At 41.9% G+C, this 27,226-nt stretch overlaps 1 protein-coding gene across 1 annotated transcript; it reads left to right on the forward strand.

Annotated features, from left to right (window-relative positions):
* Positions 1–818: 818 nt before the first annotated feature.
* Positions 819–25,977, forward strand: syt17 (synaptotagmin XVII). The gene is made up of 8 exons (XM_041217744.1): positions 819–979; positions 3,388–3,405; positions 7,498–7,646; positions 9,346–9,494; positions 9,621–10,243; positions 13,814–13,934; positions 17,749–17,904; positions 22,045–25,977. The coding sequence occupies exons 1-8, from the start codon at positions 965–967 to the stop codon at positions 22,239–22,241; spliced, it is 1,428 nt and encodes a 475-aa protein (XP_041073678.1). The 5' UTR covers positions 819–964; the 3' UTR covers positions 22,242–25,977.
* Positions 25,978–27,226: the final 1,249 nt, after the last annotated feature.

The raw sequence follows: 27,226 nt of genomic DNA on the forward strand, positions 1-27,226 counted from the left end.
CACTGTGTACATATCATATACAGCAGAATAACACAAATCAGTATACCATCTCTTGTACATTATATTGTAAAACTGACATGAAAAAAATGACATAAATGAGCTTGTAATGTATTTACTATCACACTCAGAGAAAGGGATGGTGTATATGGAGATGGACTGTGGGTGCCGAGCCTGTAATACCAGTTCCATCAGGACAGGAGTTAGAGAATGGAGGTTAGCAGAGCAACAACAGCAGCATGAGATGGATCAGTTATCATGGTTCCCCTGAATATGCACTTTTACTTTTTTTAAACTTCATGGATTAAACAGCTTGATTGGGTTGGAACACAGGCACATGTATGCACACTCACATCCCAGTGCAGACTGCTATTGCCTGAGACAGACAGCCAGCACTCAGGTCCTGTGATCTGTCACCGTGGCAGCAGACACCCCCGATAAGGGTGCTTGCTCCTGTCCTCTCTCTCTCTCTCTCTCTCTCCTCTCTCTCTCTCTCTCTCTCTCTCTCTCTCTCTCTCTCTCTCTCTCTCTCTCTCTCTCTCTCTCTCTTGTCTTTTGTTAAAAACTAAAGCAGTCAGTGTAGCTGGTGAGGGAGGATAGGCAGTGAAAAGGTTTTTAGGTTCAGCTTTGGGAGAGGGTCTCGCTTAATTGTTTCTAGGTAGCCCCGGTCGGACATGGAAGTGGGGGCATAGAGAGACTGGAAAAGAGAGTGTGTGTTTGTGAGAAGTGAGAGAGCAGAGACTAAGGAGAGAGAGGGAGGGAGGGGGAGGCTGGGGGGGTGGGTGGGGGTGGGGGTGGGGGTGGGGGTGGGGTTGTTCTTGGAATGGTTTGCCTGAGGATGGAGAAGTATGCTGGGCCTGGTCAGTGGTAAATCACTCACCCAAGTCACGTCTGATGATTTTAAGGGGAAAGTGAAACATGCTGTCCTGCATCTGCTCTGAAGAACTAGAGAGAGACTGAAGTCAGGATGGCGTATATACAGGTGGGTTTGAACTACTCTATATTTCACAATTACCTGGCATCATTCAATTCAGACAGAGATAATTTGGATAATTTGTCATCCTCTGGTCATCCTACACCTCTTGCTCTATCCCTCAACCCCACATTCTGTCAAAATTGTTCTATTTGATTCTATCAATATTATTATTTCATTTTATTTGATGGATAATATCTATGTACAGTTTGGATTTTTTTTTTAAATAAAAAAGATATATATTTAAAAAAACTATGTCCAGTTTATAATGCATTATGGCATGTCTTAATGATAATAATCTAAAAATGAACACACATACACACAAACACATACACACACACACACACACACACACACACACACACACACACACACACAAATGCTCCTTAACTCTTCAATATTTAATCTTAATTTTATTTGAATTTAATGTGAATAATTTCCATTCATGAAAAAGAATAGCCAGCCATTTTTAAATGCAAACAAGTGGCTTTTTATAAGATTACGTTTGTTTGGGCTTTGTTTTTGCTAATCTGTATTTGATCAATTACTTGTCCATCCTCATATCTCTTATTTTCTATCTGAAAGAATGGTTAACACAATTATCGTTAAGGGAATAAATGCTGCTATGACAGTTTGATTTTAATGGAAGTGAAAATGAAAATATAAGAAATAACCAACAGGTTGCAAGATTTAAAGACCTAGCAACGAATGTCTGCATCACCGTTTCTTGCTGGTAGAATTTCTACCTGATATTTTGATTGTGTGTGTGTGTGTGTGTGTGTGTGTGTGTGTGTGTGTGTGTGTGTGTGTGTGCGTGCATGCATGCGTGTGTGCACTTGTGTGTGCGTGCAGGTGTGTGTGTGTGTGTGGAAGAGAGGTTGATGCATTGATTTATATTTTATTTCCATGTACATGTTACCTGCTCATCCTGTCCGTCAGTCTTTCTCTGTGCCTGCTTATCCCTGTCACACAGACACTGCCAGCTTGTAGTGAAAGGTTTGCTGTGCGCTGTTTTCCTGGCTCCGTGACTAGCTATTCGATTCTCTTGTATTTAGTTTTTTGTTGATGCTGTGTTCTGTTGTATATAAGGGATTTCATGAACATAGTTGTATCATTTTCACCCTTTCTTATAATAATCCTGTTTGTAGCGTTGGGGGGGGGGGGGGTTGGTGCGTCAGTCTTCTAGCCTGTGTTGCCATGGTTACAGCTACAGCTAATTGCAACGACAACACTGAGCTCCTGATGCAGAGGGTAGCATCTGTGAGTGGAGATTGAAGAGGGGGGTGGAGACCCATATGAAAAACAATATAGTATGTTATCTTACTGCTTTTAATATTACAACCCTCAGCATGCATGTAGAAGATACCAGTAATACTATCTAGGGCACTTTAGTAAATTGCATTATATATACATCTCTTGCGATTAAGGTGTGGTATTATAATAATTGTTACGCATTTAAGTGGCTTTTGACATTATAAACCCATGTTGAACTTTATATAGCTGTATCACAGGGATAAAAAAAAAAGATGTTTCCTTTTCGGATTCCTGAGCATTCATAAAGCTTGAAGGTGTCATTAATACTTCCCTACAGAGCGGCAGGTACAGTAGTATCGGGAGCAAGCTGACATGGTGGGAAGCATCTGGCAAGAAAAGGGGGAACAGTGTGTCCCTACTGTAAAACAACTAGTGGGGAGTGAAAAAACAAACGGCAAACGGTTCTGCCTTCAAAGAAAGTGCACAGAAAGTAGTGAACAGACACAATGAAAAAAACATTTAGATGAAATCTGTAACATCATGAGGACAGAGTAAGAAGGGAAAGAAATGGTGTGTTTCTGTGTTGCGTGGCTAAGAGTGAGTAGATATCAAAGATCAGGCACAGACCTTGTGAGACCCCATCAGTGCCTGTAGGTGTTTGTAGAGACAACATGCAGATCCCCACAAACCATCAGAAACACCCACACTCAATACTATAGCAGGATAGACTACTACTATTGTAGCACTCAACCCAGAGAAGACACTAGCACTAAGGATACATTAGTAGTAGTAGTAGTATTAATGGTAGTACTGGTAGACTTTTATGAAGGAGAATATCCACAGTAACAACAGGAACCTTAATCTTAACGTAAGTCACTGATTTTGATGTTATTGTTTTAAGAGATAGGAGATTGCTGGCAGTTACATCATACCATGTGCATGTCACTGCCTCATACATTAGTGTGATACAGGAAACCTTAAGCATTTCTGCTGAAACTTAATTGTTACTCTGGAGTTAGAGTTCGGTTGTATTCTGAGCACCAGTCAGTGTGCCGTGGAACTGGGGAGGGCTACCTCGACTCATTACCCTGATTATCACTAAAATGTTTTCCTCTTTCTCACCCCCCCCCCACCAACCTCTCTGTGGCTCTTGAAAAGGACAGTTGGAACCCATCAATGAGGTGAGTCGAGTACTTCTTCATTGCCTACATTATTACGTGTTGATTGTTGTTTGAGTTTGTAGCCAAAGGAATTGCACAGGAGGAAGCAGCCCTGAAGGAACACATGTAAACACGCAAATGTTTAAAAGTAACACAACATGCATTATCGGTTTGTTTCAAATGTAGACATGATTTAAAAAAAATGTAGAATGGTCTTGCCAGTTAATTAGCCTGGGTCCTTTATTCTATTCTTTTCGAGTAGAATGTAGACATTGGCTGGGTTTACATGCATGTGAAAATCGACGTGACGTTGTCACGTGAATACATTGTGAAACAGCAAAAGAACGTCATTTTGTCAGCGCAACTTCAAGGGCAGGGTCAATCGCTTTGTCACGACAAAAATTTCTGTAAAAACCCAGGTAAAACGCAGCAGGAATCGTGCTTGTGGCTCACGAAGTTTCAGAAGTCAAGATCCCGTTTAACTGACGGCTGGAGAGAAGAATTCAAATTAGCATCCTCAATTTGAGGATGCTAAATGGATGGGCTCTTAACTAATTAAATGTAAAACCGGTTGAAAGGACTGTAAATTCAATATTCAAAACAAAAAGGGGGTGGTACAGAGCACGCCACCCAGAGCCCACTGGTCGACAAAGGCCGACATGTCGCTAGCAGACTCCACGTGGGCGTGCTCTAACTGAATATGGGCCCTGAACATGGCTCCTCAGTCAAAGAGACCCTCCCTGGTCATCTTTCGCTTCCTGGTCTTGTAGATGGCCAGTCTATCAAGAGCCAGGAGCAAATTCACCAGGAGGTCTCTCTTCTTGGTGGAGCCGCGAACAGGGTGCCCAAAGATGAGGAAGATGGGTGAAAAGTGCAGCAAGAACTGCTGCAGCCTGGCGCAAAGAAAATAAATATGAGCCACTGACTCGGAGTGACCGCAGAAATGGCATGCGGTGTCCGAGTTTTTAAAGTGACGCAGGATCTCTCCTGATGTGTGCGCTCTGTGCAGCACCCTCCATCCCAAGTCCCCAGCTCCTCTAGGGACCAGCGGGTAGTACAGGGCCTCCCACTGGGGACTGACGTCCTCCGGGGGTCGGAGGGGCCCCTGCCAAGAGGTGTCTCGGCGGGAGACGAGAGCGAGGAAGTGGAGGGTGTGGAGCACCATCGGTACAGTAGTTCTATTTAGCACCAATAGGGGGACTACACCGCCCACCCAGTGGCAAACAGGTGACCCAGCTGCCCAATGGCAGGTGGACAGAAATTCAAATCAGCACCTCTTACACAGAAAGGGGTGCTGACAAAGATTGGTGCTAACTAATTTTAACAAAAAAAAACGGTAAAAGGACTGTAAATTAAATATTTAAAGAAAACGGGGAGGTGGTACAGAGCGCGCCCCCTAGAGTCCACTGGTCAACAAACGATGCCATGTCGCCAGCAGACTCCGCGTGGGCGTGCTCTAAATTAACCCTTGATCGGACGAGGGCCCTGAACATGGCTCCGCAGTCAAAGAGACCTTCCCCGCTCATCTTACGCTTCCTGGTCTTGTAAATGGACAGTTTAGCAAGAGCCAGGAGCAGATTGACGAGGAGGTCTCTCTTTTTTTTTTAATGGACTTAATCAATCGGAGCTTATGACCCGCGTTTACAGGGAATGCCTCCACGCTGAGCCATTCAGTGTAGCGCGTGCAGCCCTGGGCATCTAAGGGCATCACAGACCTGTTATTGCTCAATCTCGTATGGCTGATAGCCACCAGTCCCTATAAGAAGTTGGCACCGACCACACGGGTCACATAACTAGTTAGAATGTCGGAGTAAGCCGTCTTTCCATAATTCTTTTACGATGTCCCAGGAACAACAGAGCTCCACCTCTTCTTCCACCGCACAGAGCTGAAATGAATTGTTAGCGTCAATTGGCATACTGTGCAATAAGTAATGGATATAGTTAACAAACAACATAAATGTACCGTATCGCTTTACATTTCATTGTAATGTGTGTGCGTTAAGAGGATTCTGCGTCTGGCACCTTCTACCTTAGTTGCAGATCATCGCCGAGGCAGGGTATAGGGGTGTGGCAGATGTGTACAAAAACATTAGGATGCTCAGCCTGGTACTCCGCCTATAGAACTGCCAGTGCATGAAACTGCTCAGGAACCTCGTATGTGTTTTTACATAGCCCCCTGTTCTCAATCGTATAATCATACAGGCCTAAGGATCATACCGTTTTTTATTGTACTGTAGTGTAACCCCGTGTTCCCACATTTTCCACATACATTTGTAGACTACTTTAATTAAATACAACTTTTAGATTGTACGCATATCTATTTTTTAGTAGTAAAACTTGTACTTAGTAGAAGTTTTATTTTATATACTTGTGTGTGTGTGTGTTGGAAAAGTAACGAGACACAAACAACTAATAATTCGGAATGTGCGCGACAAGAGTTAATTTTCTCTTGTTCATTTTTAATTTTTTTAAAAAAATCTTCATTGCAACCCATGAAGCTCTCCTCACGATATTCAAAGTCGTTCTTTTCCTAATTACTCAGCAGACACGGATATTTAAATATCCCCTCCCCTAAATTACAAAGAATTGAACAATCTGCATTGGTAAGGCTGACTTTTTTTTCCTACATCAGAACACCAAGGTAAGGCGAAAACATCGTGCGAAAAACTGTCACGACTTGTCCATGTAAACGCCGTCATTCTCTGTGATGTTGCTTTAATACCTGTTTCTTAAAGGATGTTAAGGAAACCTAGATATATTTGACGACTTTTTGCTTTTAATATTTTTTGATGTTTGTGATTAATGCAGCATTTTAGCTCTGTATTCTGCAAAATGCAGTTTTCTAAGTTATTTGAATAAGGAAAAATACAACTGTGCATATTAAAAAAAAAAGGTTGTAAAACATAACTCACAAGGTTAACTGCATGGTACAAGTTGTTTTTTTGGCATTGGAAAATCTGCCTCTGTGTGTTGGACATTTTATTTTGCTACTTTCTGGGTAGTAAAGATGCCAAGTACTCTTATCAAGCAAAGGTGTGTCTCCTGCTGACTAATACTAGTCAAACATACTATCTCAGTGCATTCATTTAATTCAAAAGTCTACCTCTGCCTGCCTCCGCTGAATTGTGAATATTGGCTAGTAGCAGATCTGTATTTGTTTGCCTTCCAACTACAACAAATAAAATACAAAGCAACGTCGCTACATTCATTCAGCAGGTTTCCAGGAGCTATAACATAGATTTTAATTTTATGATATTTTTTTTTAGTACTGATTTTTGTAATACTATACCACCATTGAATGTTTTATAGTTTTGGATGCAGTGAAACTCTTCTTGTGAAGTGGCTCAGGTATGCAGAGGCATGGTACAGGTAATTCAGAGGGACGGGTAACTGACATTCCCAACAGATCTGTAGTGTAAACTAAAGGGTGGTGGAAGAGAGTTTGCATACAGACTAAGCAAACAGAGAGAGAATACCCAGGCACTATGATCTCACACTCGTATACAACTCTCTTACTGAGACAGCGGGAGCTCTCCACACTGCTGGGACAGGAACATCACACAGGGTGGAGGGGGACTCTTATTTGGGGTGTACATATGGTGAGTTGCCAGGTATTTTTGGATACATAAATGGTATATATACACAGGTACACAAATTCACAACACACGTATACATCCATGATCACACGCATAAATGCTGCTGGATTTCTAGTGACTGCGATTTTATAATAATTTTCTATTCCTAAGTGCATGACAGATATGATTTATTTAAGCTTTTCATCACGAGGACACCCTGTGGAATGATGACCTTTTGAAGAATCATTACATTGTTTTGCGATTTTAGTTCGATATTTTAAATGATTATTATTTTTATTTGACACACACACAAGCGCATATCTGATTTTATGAGCTTTTGTGTGATTTGCCACAGGGACTGGTTCTGTTGGTGTAACAGCACGTAATTTCTCATAAAGCATAGAGCACATAGAAGTTCAATTGCTGTCACGTTAATCCTTTACGAATACGACACATTGTGTCTCATATGGAATGAGAGTCAGGCCAGGGTAGGCTGAGCAGGACTCATTCCCCTTCTCTTGTCTGTCCTGCTGTCCAGGGGATCCTGTCCAAACTGTCCAACTTCCTGCTGTGTCGCTGGACATGCCAGGCCTGCTGCCGGTCATGCTTGGAGTGCAGCTGCTGCCAGCCCAGCGACGAGGAGGTGGAGATCCTGGGACCCTTCCCTGCACAGACACCTCCCTGGCTGTAAGTATCTGAGAACCATTATATTGCCATAGCAGTGTCACTGCATTGCCACTTGTTGAATCGCTTCATGGCAAGTGAAGTGTAAAAAAATTCCAAGCCCCAGAAAAGCGAGAGTGAGAGAAGGTTGCGTGAGTCACCTCGGCTGCAGGCTGCTGTTATTCATCTGTCCATGTGGGCTGTGTTTAAAGAGAGGGCGAAGCCAGGAAGTCTGTTTAAACTCCCGTTGAGACGGGTTTGAAAAGGCAATTCTGAATGCAGTCTTGCGCTGTCCTTGGGGAAGTGTGGAGGGGGAGGGGGTGGGCGTTGTGTGAGCTGGCCATACACTAGTATTGAACTTTTTACCAGTAGAGATTCAAAGATGATTGAACATCTCCCATTTAAACCAAAGAATTGCCTAAGGCCTTGCTGTAAACGAGTTTCCTATATGTTGTTAATTAATGTGTTGAGTGAATGTACTGCTGCTGCTCCTGTGCTACAGCACCCTGGGACCCCCATAAAACCAGACAACTCATCTTAATGGGAAAGGATTTTAATAACAAACAAACATAGGGTTACTATACTGATAAAACACTGAATTACCTATTTAAGATATTGTCTTTTACATTTTTTAATGTTCTGATATGACTTTATATTCAAAATAGTCTCCACGCTACTCAGCTGACTTGATATTTTGAAGTGACAGTTGGCTATTTATGGATAATAATGCTTAGGATGAAGCATTTACAGAAGCTATTACTCTTGCTGTTGTATTTTTATTATTTGAATACATTTCTGCAGGGAAGACATACAAAATTAAACTTCATAAACACCCCGGAATGACGTTAGATGTGCGCATGAAATTCATCCATACCTAGTTGAATAAATTGAGCAGCCCATTTTGCGTTGAGAGATACTTTGAGCTGCCTTGACAATGTTCATTCAAAAGAAGGGTTATATTTGTACCGATTGACATCCAGCACCGATGGCATTGCCCATTGTTCTCAGTCTTTACGTCATTCTCTTGAGGGTGGGAGGTTACAGAGCTTGAGAGATCTTGCTGTTGAGGGATTTATTGCAAATTTTCCCTGTCAGCACATTTTTTGGTTGTTCCACTCAGAATTGTGTTAAAATAACATTTACAGATCTTCTAGGGACAAAACTGGCCACACTGTCTCCCAGTTTCACAGCACTGTTCATGAGGCCACACTGTCTCCCAGTCTCACAGCACTGTCCATGAGGTCACACTGTCTCCCAGTCTCACAGCACTGTCCATGAGGTCACACTGTCTCCCAGTCTCACAGCACTGTCCATGAGGCCACACTGTCTCCCAGTCTCACAGCACTGTCCATGAGGCCACACTGTCTCCCAGTCCTTTAGCTCTAACCACGTGGCGAGTCCCTCGGCTTTAAAAACTAGGCTACACTTGTCTCAAACTAGGCATTTCGATCCTGTATCATAGCTGTAGCTTTTAGAACTGCACCTCTCTCCACCTCATATTCCAGCTGGGTTGTAAATATTCTCCCCGTCACACCACAGATGGTTTTTTTTGCAGTCTTGGCACTGCAAATGTTGGTTCCTGTCCAGACATTGGCGCTCGCACTCCCCATGTCACATGTTACAGATTTCCCTGCCATGTGAAAACTATAGCAATGAAGATATTGTAAATGAAATGAATCAAGGAAATGAAACTAAACCTCCTTAAAACTTCTTTCCCTATCAGAGTCAGTGACAAAAATGATGAAAAGGATGGGGACTCGGACAACACAGCAAGTGACCCACCAGTGACGCCCCAGGATGCCTCCCCAGACCAGCGGAGATCCAGCTCTGACACCTCCCGCTCCACCTACAGCCTCACACGTAGAGTCTCCAGTAAGTACAAACCTCTATAGCACGACAGGCCACACTACATCCCAGTCCCTCTTTTCTAACTACAGTGCCTCCCAGTCCCAGATCTGTTCCTTGAGCTGTAACGCTCTCTCTCTTGCTCCCTCCCAGGTCTGGAGTCTCGGAGGCCGAGTTCCCCCCTGATCGACATCAAGCCCATTGAGTTCTGGGCCATGGGTTCCAAGAAGGAGGCAGTCCAGCCCCCGGTGCTGCGCAAACCTTACGTGCCAGCGGACGATTACTTCCGCAAGTTCGAGCCACGGCTGTACTCAGTGGATTCGAGCAGCGATGACGTGGACTCCCTAACCGACGAGGAGATCCTGTCACGCTACCAACTGGGCATGCTGCACTTCAGCACGCAGTATGACCTCCTGCAGAACCACCTGACGGTGCGTGTCATCGAGGCCCGCGACCTGCCCCCACCCCTGGCCTGCGATAGCTCACGCCAGGACATGGCCCACTCCAACCCCTACGTTAAGATGAGCCTGCTGCCCGACCAGAAGAACTCCCGCCAGACCGGCGTCAAGCGCAAGACGCAGAACCCCGTCTTTGAGGAGCGCTACACCTTCGACATCCCCTTCCTGGAGGCCCAACGGCGCACCCTGCTCCTCTCCGTCGTCGACTTCGACAAGTTCTCCCGCCACTGCGTCATCGGCAAGGTGGCCATGTCCCTGTGCGACATTGACCTGGTCAGAGGAGGGCACTGGTGGAAGGCACTGGTTCCCAGTTCACAGGTATAACAATGTAACTCTTCTAATATTTGATTGTTTCATTTTTTATTTTACAGTAAAATACATTTTGTTATTGTTTGTTTATTATATCTAGGGCTTCTGTTTTTCGGGTTTTAATAATTGTATTTTTCGGTGCTTATTTTTAGCTATTTTTGAGTTTTATGTAAATCGTTTTTTTTAAGGCTTTCGTTTTTGATATACTGTATGAAATTAGTGTTTCCGGTTACTTTCCAAAATACTTCAGTGTTTTTTTCTTGTATCAAAATATGTATAGTAACTCAACAGTACTTGCACACTTAAGTTGTACCTTCTTTCCTTTGCTGTCTTCCACAACGAAATCCCTACGGGCACATTCTTCTGGGGTTTTTGTGTGCAGGCATTTTTATACATTTCGCCACAATTCTGTTTTAAATTCTCTGTATCTTAACTGTGATACAGCTTTAAATCCCGCTAACAAGCCTCCATTCCTGATTGTAATCTCATTTTAAATCTCGCAAGTGGAGTCTCCAGTAGAAATGTAGGGATGGGCTGTCACTCAGTAGTTGGGGCGGGTTTAAAGTATTCAGAACTAATCAATGATAGATACAAGTCATGAAGGCGGGGCATTGCCCAGCAGCACTGGGAAATGTATTTATTTTTGTAGTAGGTTTTATTTATTGTTTTATGCGAAAAGGGTAAAGTCAATGTGAATAGATTAACCATTTCCACAGTTTTTCTGGTGTTTATTGGATATCTAGCAATTAATTTTTTTAGGTGTTGTGGCAGGCTAGCAAGTGGATAGAGGCCCAGAGACAGTCTGTAGTTCAAAAAAAAAATTATTTTATTATAAATACACAAAAATAAAAGGGCACAAGGGCCAAAACAAAGCGATTTAAACACAAAAAGAAAGACAAAAAGCAAAAATAACAAAAATAACAATTTCCAGGCTCGGCAATGCCATCACCGGATTTATCAAAATTAAAAAATCACACACCAAAAACCACCAACCTGCTTCCTCAGCTCTCTCCTCCCAAATGAGACTCAGAGGCCTCCTTTTATGTCAGGTGGCTGGGCACTGATTGATCGTTAATTAACCTAATCAACTAATCAACCCCAGCCACCTGACCATAATAAACCCAGGCAGGTAGGGGAAATTAACCCCATCCCTGCCAATTTAAAAAGGGCAGAGCTTTGCTCTGCCACAGGTGTTTTATCAGGTTTTATCTGTTAAAACCGAAAATCAAAAGCCCTAATTATATCCTTTTATTGTTAGTGTGTTCTTTCTATTCTAGATGAAAGGTGACTTTAAACTGTATTGGGCAGTACTGTAGTGGCTGTCATCAAATAAAGATTTCGAAAAAACAAAGAAGCACATGCAATTAGAAAAGCTAACCAATCAAGGGAGCTGGTAGCAACTGAGGTATAATAGTGGTTTTTAATTAAGGCTAGCTAGCACAGTGTATCAACCAAAGCTGTTGACTTGCGGAAGTCCGCCTTGGTGACACTGTGGTGCTCAGGTCAGCCTCCAACTCTGTCTCGATGCTTTATATTCATAGTTATTAGTACTCATGATAGAAATATTATTATCCTGCTGCACCCACTCTCTGTTTTAAAGGACTCCAGTCCCTTCATCCAGAGCACCTTCCTTTGATCATGTTTACCACAGCCTTGACTTCAAAACCTGACCACCTAAAAGCTTAACCTTGAGTAGGTAAAGGCAACTGTGTCTTGAAAAGGTGTGAATGATCGGGAATCTCACACGTATGTCAAATTATTCAAAACTGACCTTCTGTTAACGACTGACTATAATCTCGTTCGCAAATAGATTTCAGGTAACTCAGATTTCCAAAAGCAATGCAGTCCAGCTTGATGCCAGAAAAAAAAAAAAAAAAAGTAATTCCTTTATGAAGCCAAACACATTCTTCGATACAGTGATTTCCTTTGATGTGATAGGATTTGATCCGGTTCTTCATTTCACTGCTGTGTCAAGTCGTTCTAGAACAGATAAGCACATTAGCTGGTTTATGAAGCCCCAGTGTTAAAAACAACAGTCTGTGTTCTCCATTGTTAATATGAGCCTGGGTCATGAGATCACCTCCAATTGTGTCCAACAGGGTTTGTAAATTGTCAGTCTCAGCCCATAAGAGGGCAGAATATTTATCTTATATTGTATACTGGAAGACAGCAGCTACGTAAATTTAAAAAAAAAAAAAAACTACAAAGTTAAACTATGCATTTTGGATTTGTATCATTTTCAGTTAGGGTTTAAAATATGCTGCTGTTTTTATTATTGACTGAGTTCATTGCTATGTAGGTGCATTTCACAGGTTTCAGTTGGGTTACACAGTAGGAAACGTTGACGGAAAGAAAGTAAAGCAGTCTTCCAGTAAAATCGAAGTGGAATTGAAGGTATTATCTCAAAGGGGAGATTTTCAGCACAGCCCTAAAATCTGCACTGATAAAACCCAGCTGTGACTATTTATTTGATTTTAAAATGACCTTGGAATCATAGAAGACAGAGACAGCACAGAAGATTCAGGCTGCAACATTATTCTGATTGCACTGCCATGTTTCCTTCTTAGATTTCATTGTCGTATGAGAAAACACAACAACGCAACATCACGCTAACATTGGCTCAGATAACCCAGCAGAAATTGTTAAGGCTGCAATGTACTTCAATCTTTTCTACTTTCAGTTTACTATGATTCTTTATGTGGTCTGTTTACTACACACAGGATTTTTACTTAGCACTTTGTGATACAGGAAGCAGTTGTATAGCTGTATAGTAAGTTAGACTATGAGTAAATTAGGTTTTCTGTTCAAGAGTCCAATAAGCAAGTGATTGTATTTGTGTTGATAGCATTTTATAGGCAGTACCTCCATCTGTTATATTTTAAAATGATTTCCGTCTATATGGGACATGAACCCCTTTAACAGGCTCCCCACCGAAGAAGCAATTGATTTGAATTAGAAATATAAGTTTGATAAGCTGGCACCTTATTGACTTTATGGTTTAAGTTGGATGCTGAGAGACCTTTGGTCCTGCCTGCAGTTGACTGAGGGTTGGTCTCACACAGAACACACCTACAGCTTATGTGATAAATTACATCAACAAAATAAAATTAGACACTATAGAATTATTAAGACCACTGAGAAACGCAGAGGCATGTTACTGCTCCTAAGCTTTTGTATTAGTGAGCCTGTTGTAAAAGCACAGCAAAGTATAATAAATGTGCATATTAGTAAACATGGCAAACCAGGGTAAACTATGGTAAATGCATTGTATAACCGTGATAAAAGCCTAGTAAAACTGCAAAAATACCTTCCACAAATACCATGCAAATGTGTCCTGTTTGTACAAGCAAAAGCAAAAAACAGAAATACATTCATTGGATGGTTCTTATGTGTTCTTAGGCTGCTTCTGAGATAAAAACATGATTCTTTAACATTATGTTGATTTTAAGAATAGTAAGTCTGGACTTGGACCACTGTGTGTGTGGCTTAATTTCTAATACCATGTGGTCAAGCTGTGAAATGGAGAAACTGTGGAAGCTGCACAGAAAAGTCTAACCCAGACCTCCTGGTTGTTCCCAGAATGAGGTGGAGCTGGGGGAGTTGTTGCTGTCTCTCAACTACCTGCCAAGCGCTGGGAGGCTCAACGTGGACATCATCCGAGCCAAGCAGCTGCTGCAGACTGACATGAGCCAGGGATCAGGTAACCAGAGGGACTTCAAGGACTAGCATAAACGCAGCAACCAGGGACTGAGATACACATATTGCTAGATTATTGCCCAGGCGTGGAGGATACAAAGTAAGATGTATAAGTATGAATAAGTGACTATATATATACAGTGGCTTGCGAAAGTATTGACCCCCCCTTGGCATTTTTCCTATTTTGTTGCCTTACAACCTGGAATTAAAATTCATTTTTATTTGGACTTCATGTAATGGACATACACAAAATAGTCCAAATTGGTGAAGTGAAATGAAAAAAATAACTTGTTTAAAAAAATTCTAAAAAATAAATAACGGAAAAGTGGTGCGTGCATATGTATTCACCCCCTTTGCTATTAAGCCTCTAAATAAGATCTGGTGCAACCAATTACCTTCAGAAGTCACATAATTAGTTAAATAAAGTCCACCTGTGTGCATTCTAAGTGTCACATGATCTGTCACATGATCTCAGTATATATACACCTGTTCTGAAAGGCCCTAGAGTCTGCAACACCACTAAGCAAGGGGCACCACCAAGCAAGCGACACCATGAAGACCAAGAAGCTGTCCAAACAGGTCAGGGACAAAGTTGTGGAGAAGTACAGATCAGGGTTGGGTTATAAAAAAATATCCGAAACTTTGAACATCCCACGGAGCACCATTAAAGCCATTATTAAAAAATGGAAAGAATATGGCACCACAACAAACCTGGCAAGAGAGGGCCGCCCACCAAAACTCACGGACCAGGCAAGGTGGGCATTAATCAGAGGCAACAAAGAGACCAAAGATAACCTTGAAGGAGCTGCAAAGCTCCACAGCAGAGATTGGAGTATCTGTCCATAGGACCACTTTAAGCTGTACACTCCACAGAGCTGGGCTTACGGAAGAGTGGCCAGAAAAAAGCCATTGCTTAAAGAAAAAAATAAGCAAACACGTTTGGTGTTCGCCAAAAGGCATGTGGGAGACTCCCCAAACATATGGAAGAAGGTACCCTGGTCAGATGAGACTAAAATTGAGCTTTTTGGCCATCAAGGAAAACGTTATGTCTGGCGCAAACCCAATACCTCTCTTCACCCCGAGAACACCATCCCCACAGTGAAGCATGGCGGTGGCAGCATCATGCTGTGGGGATGTTTTTCATCGGCAGGGACTGGGAAACTGGTCAGAATTGAAGGAATGATGGATGGCGCTAAATACAGGGAAATTCTTGAGGGAAACTTGTTTCAGTCTTCCAGAGATTTGAGACTGGGGCGGAGGTTCACCTTTCAGCAGGACAGTGACCCTAAGCATACTGCTAAAGCAACACTCGAGTGGTTTAAGGGGAAACATTTAAATGTCTTGGAATGGCCTAGTCAAAGCCCAGACCTCAATCCAATTGAGATTCTGTGGTATGACGTAAAGATTGCTGTACACCAGCGGAACCCATCCAACTTGAAGGAGCTGGAGCAGTTTTGCCTTGAAGAATGGGCAAAAATCCCAGTGGCTAGATGTGCCAAGCTTATAGATACATACCCCAAGAGACTTGCAGCTGTAATTGCTGCAAAAGGTGGCTCTACAAAGTATTGACTTTGGGGGGGTGAATACTTATGCACGCTCAAGTTTTCTGTTTTTCTGTCTTATTTCTTGTTTGTTTCACAATAAAAAATATTTTGCATCTTCAAAGTGGTAGGCATGTTGTGTAAATCAAATGATGCAAACCCCCAAAAAATCCATTTTAATTCCAGGTTGTAAGGCAAAAAAATAGGAAAAATGCCAAGGGGGTCAATACTTTCGCAAGCCACTGTAGACGTTGCACACAATAAGAAAGAGAATGGATACACTTCTCAATGCAGGTACATTAACTGAACTGTACTGCACTGCACTTACACTTGTGTTGCATTATTTAATGAACTTAAACAAAATGTATACAGTGGCTTGCAAAAGTATTCAGACCCCTGACCAATTCTCTCATATTACTGAATTACAAATGGTACATTGAAATTTCGTCTGTTCGATATTTGATTTTAAAACACTTAAACTCAAAATCAATTATTGTAAGGTGACATTGGTTTTATGTTGGGAAATATTTTTAAGAGAAATAAAAAAACAAATATCTTGCTTGCATAATTATTCAACCCCCACACATTAATATTTGGTAGAGCCACCTTTTGCTGCAATAACAGCTTTAAGTCTTTTGGGGTAAGTATGTACCAGCTTTGCACACAGTGTCGGAGTGATTTTGGCCCATTCTTCTTGGCAGATTTGCTCCAGGTTGTTCAGGTTGGTTGGACGACGCTTGTGGACTGCAATTTTCAAATTGTGCCACAGATTCTCAGTGGGATTGAGATCAGGACTTTGACTGGGCCACTGTAGGAATGTCACCTTTTTGTTCTTGAGTCACTCCAGTGTTGCTTTGGCCTTGTGCTTGGGATCATTGTCCTGCTGAAAGGTGAATTTCCTCCCAAGCTTCAGTTTTTTAGCAGACTGAAGCAGATTTTCTTATAGTATTTTCCAGTATTTTGCTCCATCCGTTCTTCCTTCAACTGTAACAAGATGCCCAGTCCCTGCTGATGAGACGCATGCCCACAGCATGATGCTGCCACCAGCATACTTCAGTGTAGGGATGGTGTGTCTTGAGGCATGGGCAGTGTTAGGTTTGTGCCACACATAGCACTTTGAGTTTTGGCCAAAAAGCTCTATCTTGGTCTCATCTGACCACAAAACCTTTTCCCACATCGCAGCTGGGTCACTCTCATGCTTTCTGGCAAACTCCAAACGTGCTTTCAGATGGTACTTTTTGAGTAACGGCTTCTTTCTTGCCACCCTCCCATACAGGCCAGTGTTATGCAGAGCTCTTGATATGGTTGACTGGTGCACCATTACTCCACTCCCAGCCATTGAACTCTGTAGCTCCTTCAAAGTGATTGTTGGCCTCTCTGTGGCTTCTCTCACAAGTCTCCTTCTTGTTTGAGCGCTGAGTTTTGAGGGACAGCCTTTTCTTGGCAGTGCCTGGGTGGTGTGATGCAGCTTCCACTTCCTGATTATTGATCCAGCTGCTCACTGGGATATCCAAACACTTGGATATTTTTTTGTACCCTTTCTCTAATCTATGCATTTGTATTACTTTATCTCTAACTTCTGTAGAATGTTCTTTGGTCTTCATTTTCCTTCAGCTTCACAGCCTTACCAATGATCCTTCAACAGTGGGGTTTTTATCCAGAAAATGTGACAGCAACTTTAATGGTCCACAGGTGGAGGCCAATAGTAAGGTAATTGTGTCCTAATTTGAGCAATTTCTGTCATCGGAGCAAACTGTGAGCTTCCACAGCACAGGGGTTGAATACTTATGCAAACAAGACATTTCAGTTTTTTATTTTTCTTAAAAATATTTCCCAACATAAAACCAATGTCACCTTACAATAATTGATTCTGAGTTTCAGTGGTTAAAAATAAAATATCAAACAGAATGAAATTTCAATGTAGCATTTGTAATTCAGTAATATGAGAGAATTGATCAGGGGTCTGAATACTTTTGCAAGCCACTGTATGTTTTGGAAAATGGAATTGTTGGTAGTGTACGTGTAATTCTGCAGGCAGTACATATTAATAAATGATAACTAAAGTGTAATTGCTCTACACACAGTTAATGAGCCTGTCTTTTTAAGTGTATCCAGGCAAATAATGTGTTTTGAAGTAAAAAAAAAATACAGCAAAAAATAAAGCAGAAATACAATGCACTGTTCCATGGGTTAATTTACATGTAAGCAATAACAGACTTGAATGGCTTCTGATACAGGTATTACTGCTTTAATAATGCTGAGCTCCCACCCTGGCAGACCCCTTTGTGAAGATCCAGCTGGTGACAGGGCTCAAGCTGGTGAAGACTAAGAAGACCTCATGCATGCGGGGCACCATCGACCCCTTCTACAATGAGTCCTTCAGCTTCCGGGTCATGCAGGACGACCTGCAGGACGCCAGCCTGGTCTTCACAGGTACCTCTCGCTGCGGGCGGGACAGAGTTATTACATGCACCTTTATAATGTATTCATTATCCCACTAATAGTAAAACCATACCAAAGGGTAAGAAATCATAGTTAAGTGTAAGTAATTGTATAGTAACGGCAACATAGGCCACTGCAAAATGAGGCTGAGCAATTATCTTTGGCCATTACCGGGCTAAAGGTTATAAAAATGTACAGTGTGATTCTATTGCTAGAGCCCATAAGACAATTAGGCTTTGTGCAAGGCAGGCTACTGTACTTCATTGAATCATTTACTTTTAAATAGGGCTATCAATTAATTGTAGTTAACGTCTGCGATTTGCATGTTCATTTCTTTGGAGATTAATTTTTTTAATGTGCGTTAATCGCACTCCTCTGTCTCGACCCTCTTAGCATGCCGTAGTTATTCATGCAAGCATTCCAGTGTGCTTTACAAAAAATATATAAAAAAAGCCTATGTTTAATGTATAATCCAGCTGCAAATAAACAAACTCAAACTAAATGCCTTGAGTTCAGACGAATTTTAGGGACTGTCAGAAGATTAGCATTTTCTGATCTCGGGTAATGACTGGAGACATATGGGGTCAGTAGATCTTGAAGGTAAGGCTGTCCAAGACCATTTAGGGCCTTATAGATAATAAAAACTTTAAAATAATAATAATAATAATAATAATAATAATAATAATAATAATAATAATAATAAAAAAACAAACGAATTAGATGGATACAGTGATTGTATCAATTAAATATGCGATTAACCAATATTAACCAAGATTAAAATGTTTAATCGCAAGATTAATCGTGATTAATTTTTTTAATCATTTGACGACCCTGCTTTTAAAGAAATAAAACGCAAGGCTGCTAGGAATCCCAGGGGAGAGAATCTCAATATAATGCTATTATACATTAATGCTATTATACACTAATGTAAAATTCACGTTTAAGTATGTCAGTGGCTTATAGAACAGGCAATCTCAAAGAAGTAATGATATTTAAGTCTCACTTTTTTTAAAACCAATAGATACTATATAGATTTGTCTTGTTAAATATTCTCAGTCTGATACTGTACACGTGGCTCTTGTTTGTGAGTATGTGTCTGTGTGCAGGCCAGTACAGAGAGGATGGCAATCAGCCCAGTCTTTCAGTCAGAGTTAAGACTGCTTTTCTGTGCTTTGCTATTGTCTGTACAGTGATATGTTAACAGCCAGGCAGCTCCAAACCCAGCCAGCGATCATTAGCATCTTCTGACAAAAGCTCCAGCGATCAGTAATGGAAATGGTGCCCTGCGCTCCCTCTTATCTGCCAGACACAAAAGCACTGTAATTAAAGCCTGCTTGGCTGTACTCTTCTCCCTCAAGCCTGGCTCTTCAGGGGGCTGATTAAGCACTTCACCTGCTGGTGAGATGGGCCCCTGCTCTCTATCACCACGGCAGGTCCTTTAAGAAAGGCTGAGGCCGTGTGGGTTTGGAATCTGCTCTCTATTTCACTGTACATGGATTTCCCCTTTTCTCTCTGTTTGAATGAACAGCGGCCGTAATAAATTGCCTTGCATCCTTTTATGTAGATGACATTGCAAAAAGGAGGCTGTTTGTGGGAAAATAAAAAGGTTTTGAGAAGAAAAAAATATTTATATTTTAAAATATCCCGATGAACCCACAGGTTCATCTCAAACCACAACAGGATTGACTATATGGACCACTGCAGAATAGTTACGAATTCCTTCGCAACAAATTATTTGCATTTAATACAAAATCACTCTGTTGAATCAGCAGTATCCTGACCGTCCATGGTGAACCTGCACTGCATTGATACCGTGTTGGCAGGTGTTTCTAGTTTTTTGTCCAGCCCGTGTCTTAGCTGTTAGTTTGCTTGTCTGGCCTGGTAGCATGTGTCTGGGTCTCTGGCTGACTGCGCAGGGCAGCTGGCTAATGAAGCATGGCGGGAGTCCTTGTACCTGTCATGTTCCGTCATCTTAAAGACCCTGCAGCTCAGGCACAGCCCCGCGGGGACCCCAGGGGTGTCAGGGGCTGAGGGATGGGAGGAAAACATTTGATCTCTGTGTATGCTTACCCCCCACCAACTTCCCAGAAACAGCTTTACTATAAAGGTCTCCATACACCAGACGCAGTGCGATTTTTTTTTATTGGCACCAAGCCACTTTCACAGCGACATGACCATACACACCAGAAGCGACACAGAGGCGATGCAACAGGTTTGAAAACTGCCAGATCTATACAACTGTTCAAAATTCCTGTTGACAAAACTATGATCAAGACTGGTACATATTCGTCAACATGATGTGGTAATTATTAGTGTCTTCTCTGACAGTATTTTAACACATATGCCAATAAATCATACACGTCAGGCTTATTCAGTTCCTTCGAAATGGACTCCCATATATTATCTTTCAAATCTGTATCTTTATAATTGTGATGCCCTTTGTCACAGAGCTCTGGGTATTTTTACAACAGCAAGTATTATTGTTTCCTCTCTCATTTTGGATATTGCTTCACCCTGCTGGACCACGTGCATTGAAGCTGTTCTCTGATTGCTCAATGCCCTAGTTGACGTGCATCAAATTGCAAAATAATAGGATTTTAATCCTATTTATTTCAGGCTGCTCCAGTGCCGCCCTGGTGCCGCTTCTGCATCGCCTGTCATGTCGCCTGTGGTGTGAAAGATACTTACCAAAAGTATAGGTTCTTTTCATTTTGATTCATCACTGCACAGTTCCACTTGATGCATCACATCTGGTGGGTAGCAGCCTTAAAGGAGCGCAAGAAGACCGACATTTCAGCTGAAGGCATTAGCTGAAAATGTGTATCTGGTTGACTTTTTGGTACTTACAGTTTTATCCCAGAATGAAGGATATCCCACTGCGATGGTTAGTAATGGCAGAATGCATCAGTATGTGATGTCAGCAGTGTTCACTTTGTTGAACAGTCTGTATGCACTAGGCCTGAGGTGATGTTTATAGCTGTGACTTGTTCTCGTTTCTCTCTCTTGTACTGTTCATTCACCATAGTTTATCATGTTTTTTTTACTACTAAAAAAACATGATAAACTATGAGCAATCTCATAGTGCACATCTTCAACACGTTCAACACATGAGCAATCTGATAACATTCTTTCACTCTCCCTGACTATATAAATCTGCTCTTGTACATCTGCAAATGACTTATCACATTAAATATTAATAAGCCAGCTATATATAGAATGGAAAGGCGCAGAGAAAGGGAGATACATTTTTAGAAGCTGGCGGGTACAGGAGAGCGAACGAGTGAGGTGTATAATCAGGCATTGGAAAGTGACCTGAAAGAATTGCATTATTCTTATCAGTCAGGCCAGGAAGAGAATGGACACATAGTCAGTACTGCAGGATATTAAAGTGCTGGTGCACGTTTAATAATAAATAAAATATTTAAACAAGCCAAAACATTTATACAAAACAAAACGGCACAGTGGCCAAAATAAACAGACAAAAGCATGTGTAGCAATAGTTTACTTTTAAGTTTCACTTTAGGTTTCTCTTCTACTCACAATTCCTGATCTGCCTCTGAACACACCAACCCCGCTCAACAGCCAAAGCTGCAGGGTTTTATACATGTGACCGTCTCTAAATTAGTAATTAATCAATCAATCTGCAGACGGTCACATTCTGCACGGTTTAGCATGGACAGGGAAATTTAACTCTAGAAGAACTCTTGTGCAGATCAAGCTGGGAATATCCAGCAAGGATAATTATTTCCTTCTTTCGAATCCCAGAGTTCGGTCCCTGTGTGCTATTTCACTGGGTTGGTTCCGGAGCCAATAATAGAATAGAAAGTTTGGCTCTCCTGTACATTGCCATTGATCTGATTTACAGACAGCCTGATAGAATTAGCCATGCCCCATGCCTATGTCCCACTGCATTAGCTAAATTGGATATAGAGACAGAGCTAGCAACATAGACACAGTGAGATGTGTGTGTGTGTGTGTGTATGTGTGAGAGACAGAGAGAGGGGGAGAGTGTGCTTGTATTTCTTAATTTTGAGTCAGTGCTGGAGCGCTGACAATGGAGTGTTTAAGTGCTCATTATTCACCTGCAGATTCATTTAATTGTTTACCTTCACTCTTCTCTCATTTTCACAGTATATGGCCACAACATTAAGAGCAGCAACGACTTTGTGGGGCGCATTGTGATTGGCCAGTACTCAACAGGCCCCCCCGAGTCCAGCCACTGGCGGCGCCTGCTGACATCACACCGCACCCCCGTGGAGCAGTGGCATAGCTTGCGGTCCCGGGCCGAGTGTGATCGCGTGTCCCCGGCTTCGCTTGAGGTCACGTGATCACTGGGGGGCTCTGCATCACCATACTCACTGGAGACTGAACAACATTTTTGAACTGTTATGAAACTACCAACAGTAGGTTCATGTAGAAGCCATTATGTAGTTGTTATGCTGGAGATAGAGATGTGCTCACTTATCTGAACTACCCTTAGATAGACAAAATGATCTATTGTGCTAAATCTGCATTCTTCCTGGGTATTTTTAATTTATTTCAGTTAGTTGTAATTCATTAAATGTCCAACAGGTGGGGATGGTGTATATACTGTGCAGGGTGAAGTCAGTTGGCTGTTTTGCATGCACATAATCACATAATCAGAATTTAACCAACTATCATGAGATCCCTGTGGAAATAGAGCTTTCTTCTGTTTAAATGTTCTCTCCTTAAGACAAATGTACAGCACTAAAAGCACTAATTGATGTAATTCACATCACGCGCCATGACATGTAGACTCAGAGTCAAAGAGCTAGGAGATCCTGGGTTCGTATCCAGCTTCATACAGATGCGTATGAAATGATCTGCACTTAAAAAAAAAAAAAAACATACCGTTAATATTAGGTCAGCATATGTCTATCTGGAGCCAAAGCTTAGTGAATTCAGTCCAGAGAGAATGAACGTGAGGGGAGAGAGAGAGACAGAGACAGAGTATAACTGCAGTTACAACTCCACCCCCCCATCTCTCCCCCAACCCTCTCAGCAAACTGCAAACCCGCATACCTCACTAGACAGCCTCATGCGTGCCCTATGTCTGTGCTTCTGCCTTCTCTCCATGTAAACTCAATGGGAATGAAAAACAAAACACAGATGAGAACCGCGGACAGAAATCAGTGTTGGTGTGCGACTAAAACGTCGTTACTGATGTATACAGTTTTGGATATAGTGTGGATGTGTGTTTGTTTATTGTGTTTTGTTCACACCGAGATTTCTTCACAACCCCCCCACTCCCCGCTTCATAAACACGCACATATACACTTGTTAGCATATACACCGAACTGCACACACAGTGCTTAACCTCATTTATGTCCTGTAAATAATGTATAAAGTTACTGTATTTGATCTTCTGTGACCCCCTTAAAGAGGATGTAATGAATATGTGTGTGTCAGTTTGTGTTGGGGTCCCCCATGGAGGACTGTGGGAAGTGTAGTTTCATTTAGAAAAAAATACATCTTCCACAGTGCCTTCCTGCAGTGGAACAAATTTATTGCCTTCAAAGATGGTGGAGGAAGGAGACTCCCTTTAAAAAAATCTATCCATGGTGTAATTTTCATGGCAGTAGATCATAAGTGTTTTTCTTTCAGCAGAATATGCTAAAGAGATTAACATTTTACGCCCTCTAAAATTCATCCCTGTTCAGATAATGAGCCGGAATACAACTGGAACAATTCCACTAGGCGGCGCGCTAAGATTGATCTCAGTGCCACTTTCCTAATTGGAAATAGTACATGAAGACATATTAACCCACTAAGAAATGACAGATTCAATTGAGGCAGCACGCCCTTACACAGTGTAGCACCTTCAGAGCTGCTGAACTGGAAAGTGTGATCTCAGCACCAAGCAAAGGCTTAGTGTCATACCCTCTCAACGAGACATCTGCTAGGGGCAAGGAGATTACTTTATTCAGGGTGCACGTTCCCTGCAGTATTGAGAATGGCAACTGTATTGGCATCCGTTTGAGACAGATGACCAATTTATCTCTGGCATCCAGTTATCAGCAACCTACTGCAAAAAACATCTTGTCACTGTATTGTGGCTTACTTGGCCTATACATGCCGAGACAAGGTATGCACTTGAGGCATTCTCATAGCAATACAGGCCAGAGAAGGCATGCTGGGCTTCTTCCTGTCAAAGGATTAGGGATGTAGCCTGTCAAGTGTTGCTTCAGCGTCAGTGTTTCATCCTCCTTCTCCTGTGCGTATGTTCTCGTCTTTGGGTTTGGCTGTCCTCAGCTCCCTACTAAATGCTGCATTCTGGAATTCTGGAATCTATTCACAGTGTATACTTTCACTGCGGTTGCACGGTAGGACTGGAAGAGGTTCCAAAATCCTACTAGGGTTTAAAGGAAGCCAGGGAGCCAGTGTGCCATATCCCTCTACTGGTGCACATAGATTTCTCACTGTTGTTTGTTTTAATGTACAGCAGACTGTTTGAATCCAGTATAGCATGACCTTGGTCCTGAGTAGTGCCATGTCCTAGCCACAATGAGATTGTATGTACTATATCTTCATAATCCAATAAGTCATGTTATATCACTTCACGATCACAATAACAAAGTACAGAATGTTTTATTAAAATGATCCACAGGGGTGCTGAACACTGGCTTCGTCGTTTTCTCTGAACCCCTCTTCGAAATCCAGTGATATACAGGGTTTATCAGCATTTGTGCATCATAAGGAAGACTCTATATATAGACTACTTTACTGTATGTTCAAACTGGGACCATGTAGCATAAAATGTGTAGTTCAGGTGGAATTTGGCCATTTTGTCAAAAAACTGAAACTGTCATCAGGTACTCTAACCCAGGGTTAACCCTGGTCCTGGGTACCCCCTGTGTCTGCTGGTTTTCATTCCAGATGAGTTCTCAATTACTGAACTAATAATGTGCTCAATTAGACCTTTTTAATTGTTCTCAGCACCTAACAAGTTGCTGATTTCAAGTTACTTGTTGTGTAGGCAACTTGAAATCACAAACTGTATAAAAGAGGAAAACAGTTAAAAGAGTCTTATTAAGCTAATGAATAGTTAAGGGTTCAATTAAGTAACAGAGAACTCAGTTGGAATGAAAACCAACAGACACAGGGGGTCCCCAGGACCAGGGTTGGGAACCCCTGCTGTAACGCACCACCTAGTACCCTATGATGCACAACTTGATTTTACCCTGTGATACTATTATCAACATTGTTATTGTGTGTCATAACTTTCTATCATACTGTTTTAAGAAGCTGCTATTCCAGTTTTGCCAAGCTATGGCCTTTTGAATTGTTACCTGGTGTCTCTGTGTCTATAGCTACTGAATCGAGAAAATGTGCTGTCAGAACCTTTGTTTTGTGTTTCCATGGTGACAAAACAATACGCTAAAAAGCCTCTTTACCTATGGCAACTTTACAGCAGTTAATTACTTGCAATGGGTTGCAGGCCACTTGTGCTGGTGTAGCTCAAAGCAACCATTTGCCCGAGAGCACTTTGGTTGTTTATTGCGTAGCCAAGAAGTGCTGATCTCTGTGAAGCTTGGCTGTTTCGGATACTGCTGACCCCTGGGGGTGAAACTAGGTACTGGGATTAGGGCCTCATTGAAACTGTTGCAAGCAACTAGCTGTTGTGAAATCGACCAGTATATGGGGTCAAAAGCCCATTAAGTACGAGACCACTTTTGGTCAGCTGGTTAGTGTTATTTGAGCTACTTTGTGCAAATTGCTTAAGACAGTCACATGCAACCAGTTGAACAGTAATTTGCCAGAAATAGTTGTCCAGAAGTTGCCTCGTGATTAATGGGCTTTAAAGCCACAGTCGTGTGTGTGTGTGTGTGCCGGGACCTGGCCCTGGGTCTCTCAGTGTTGAATCAGAACAACTCCTTGCTGCCCTCCAGCTCGTTCTTGTTATTCAGGCAAGCAGGCTAGTTTACTGTCTTCTTTGTCCCTAGGTCAGAAGCTTCTGTACGTTCTCACAGCATATTGTGTGATGTTTTATAAAGTGTATATTTATTGACAATAAAGATGATATATTGGTGCCATGCATACGGCTCTGCTGCTGGACAAGCACAGCAGTCTTGTCTTTTTCTTTGAAGTCTTGCCTTCTTTCAGCTGTGGACCCAGTAGGAGGAATCGCCTCTTTTAGACATGAAGCTCACACTTTGTTTAACAAAACCATTTCTAAGAAAGTCTTTTCACAAGTAAACAATATTAGTTTGTTCTGCTAAAACAGAATTCTTTGGTGAGCAGTTCACACCATAGTTTTGTCTTTGATTAACTTGGTTATCAGACTTTTGCAAAGCCTGTCAGTTATTAGAGGAAGCATACTGTGATAGAATACAAAACTCTAAAACTCAGAATGTCAATGACAAAGCATTCTAAAAATACTTCAGAAAAGGCCCCTTTGCCTAAAACATGTTTGCTTAGTGTTCTAGTTTCCAGGTATTGTCACGCCAGCAGGGTGATAACACAGCTCAAGGGTTAAATGCAGAGGCACTAGAAGCTCTCCTGGAGATCAGAATCTGTCTTTTCCAGACTCCAGTCCTCATTAAAACAATCTTTCTAACTCCAAAACCCAGAAGCTGTCCCTTAAAATGAATGGACAAGTTGAGTACTGAACCCCTGTCCCTTTGAAGCTGTAACTGAATGAGATCACGTGAGCCCCTGGACTTTCCTCTTCCTCTCCGCCCACACCCTTCTCCTCGGGCCCCCATCACCTCCGGATAAGTGAGCTGGGGGTATTGAGAGCTCGAGTGAGCAAGCCTGTTTATTTCACTGGGGAAGAGCAAAATCAATGTTGTGATTTATACTCTATTAGCTTGCAATTACTTTTAAGCTGAGTCATTACACTGAAGAAGACATTAGCCAACATGTTCATGTTCTTGGTTTCGTTTCTCTTGATTTTTAATTACAACAAACCTGTTAATTGTGCTTCTGCTAATTGTAATAACCTCAGCAGCGCCTTCGGGGTCAAAGTATGTCACTAAGTTGTAAAGCGTGTCAGCCATTAGGGGAGGCAGCTGGCTGGTTAATGACTGGAAATAAGGCATTGTAGTGGAGATAGAATTTCAGGACACCTAGGAAATGCAAACATATGCAATGCAAACTGACAGTCACTTTTTTAAATTAAATGACGTTTGCTAAAAATACACTAAAATAAAAAATAACCCTGCAAATGTGAGCAACTACATAGCAACTGGAGTTGCACAATAATATGGTTAATTGAATTATTTCATAATATAACCCCTTTTCAGTAAAAGTCCCTAGGAGGACTTCAGTGGGTTCTGAATCTACAGAGTTA

Source organism: Polyodon spathula, chromosome 18 (assembly GCF_017654505.1).
Source record: "Polyodon spathula isolate WHYD16114869_AA chromosome 18, ASM1765450v1, whole genome shotgun sequence".
NCBI lineage: Eukaryota > Metazoa > Chordata > Actinopteri > Acipenseriformes > Polyodontidae > Polyodon > Polyodon spathula.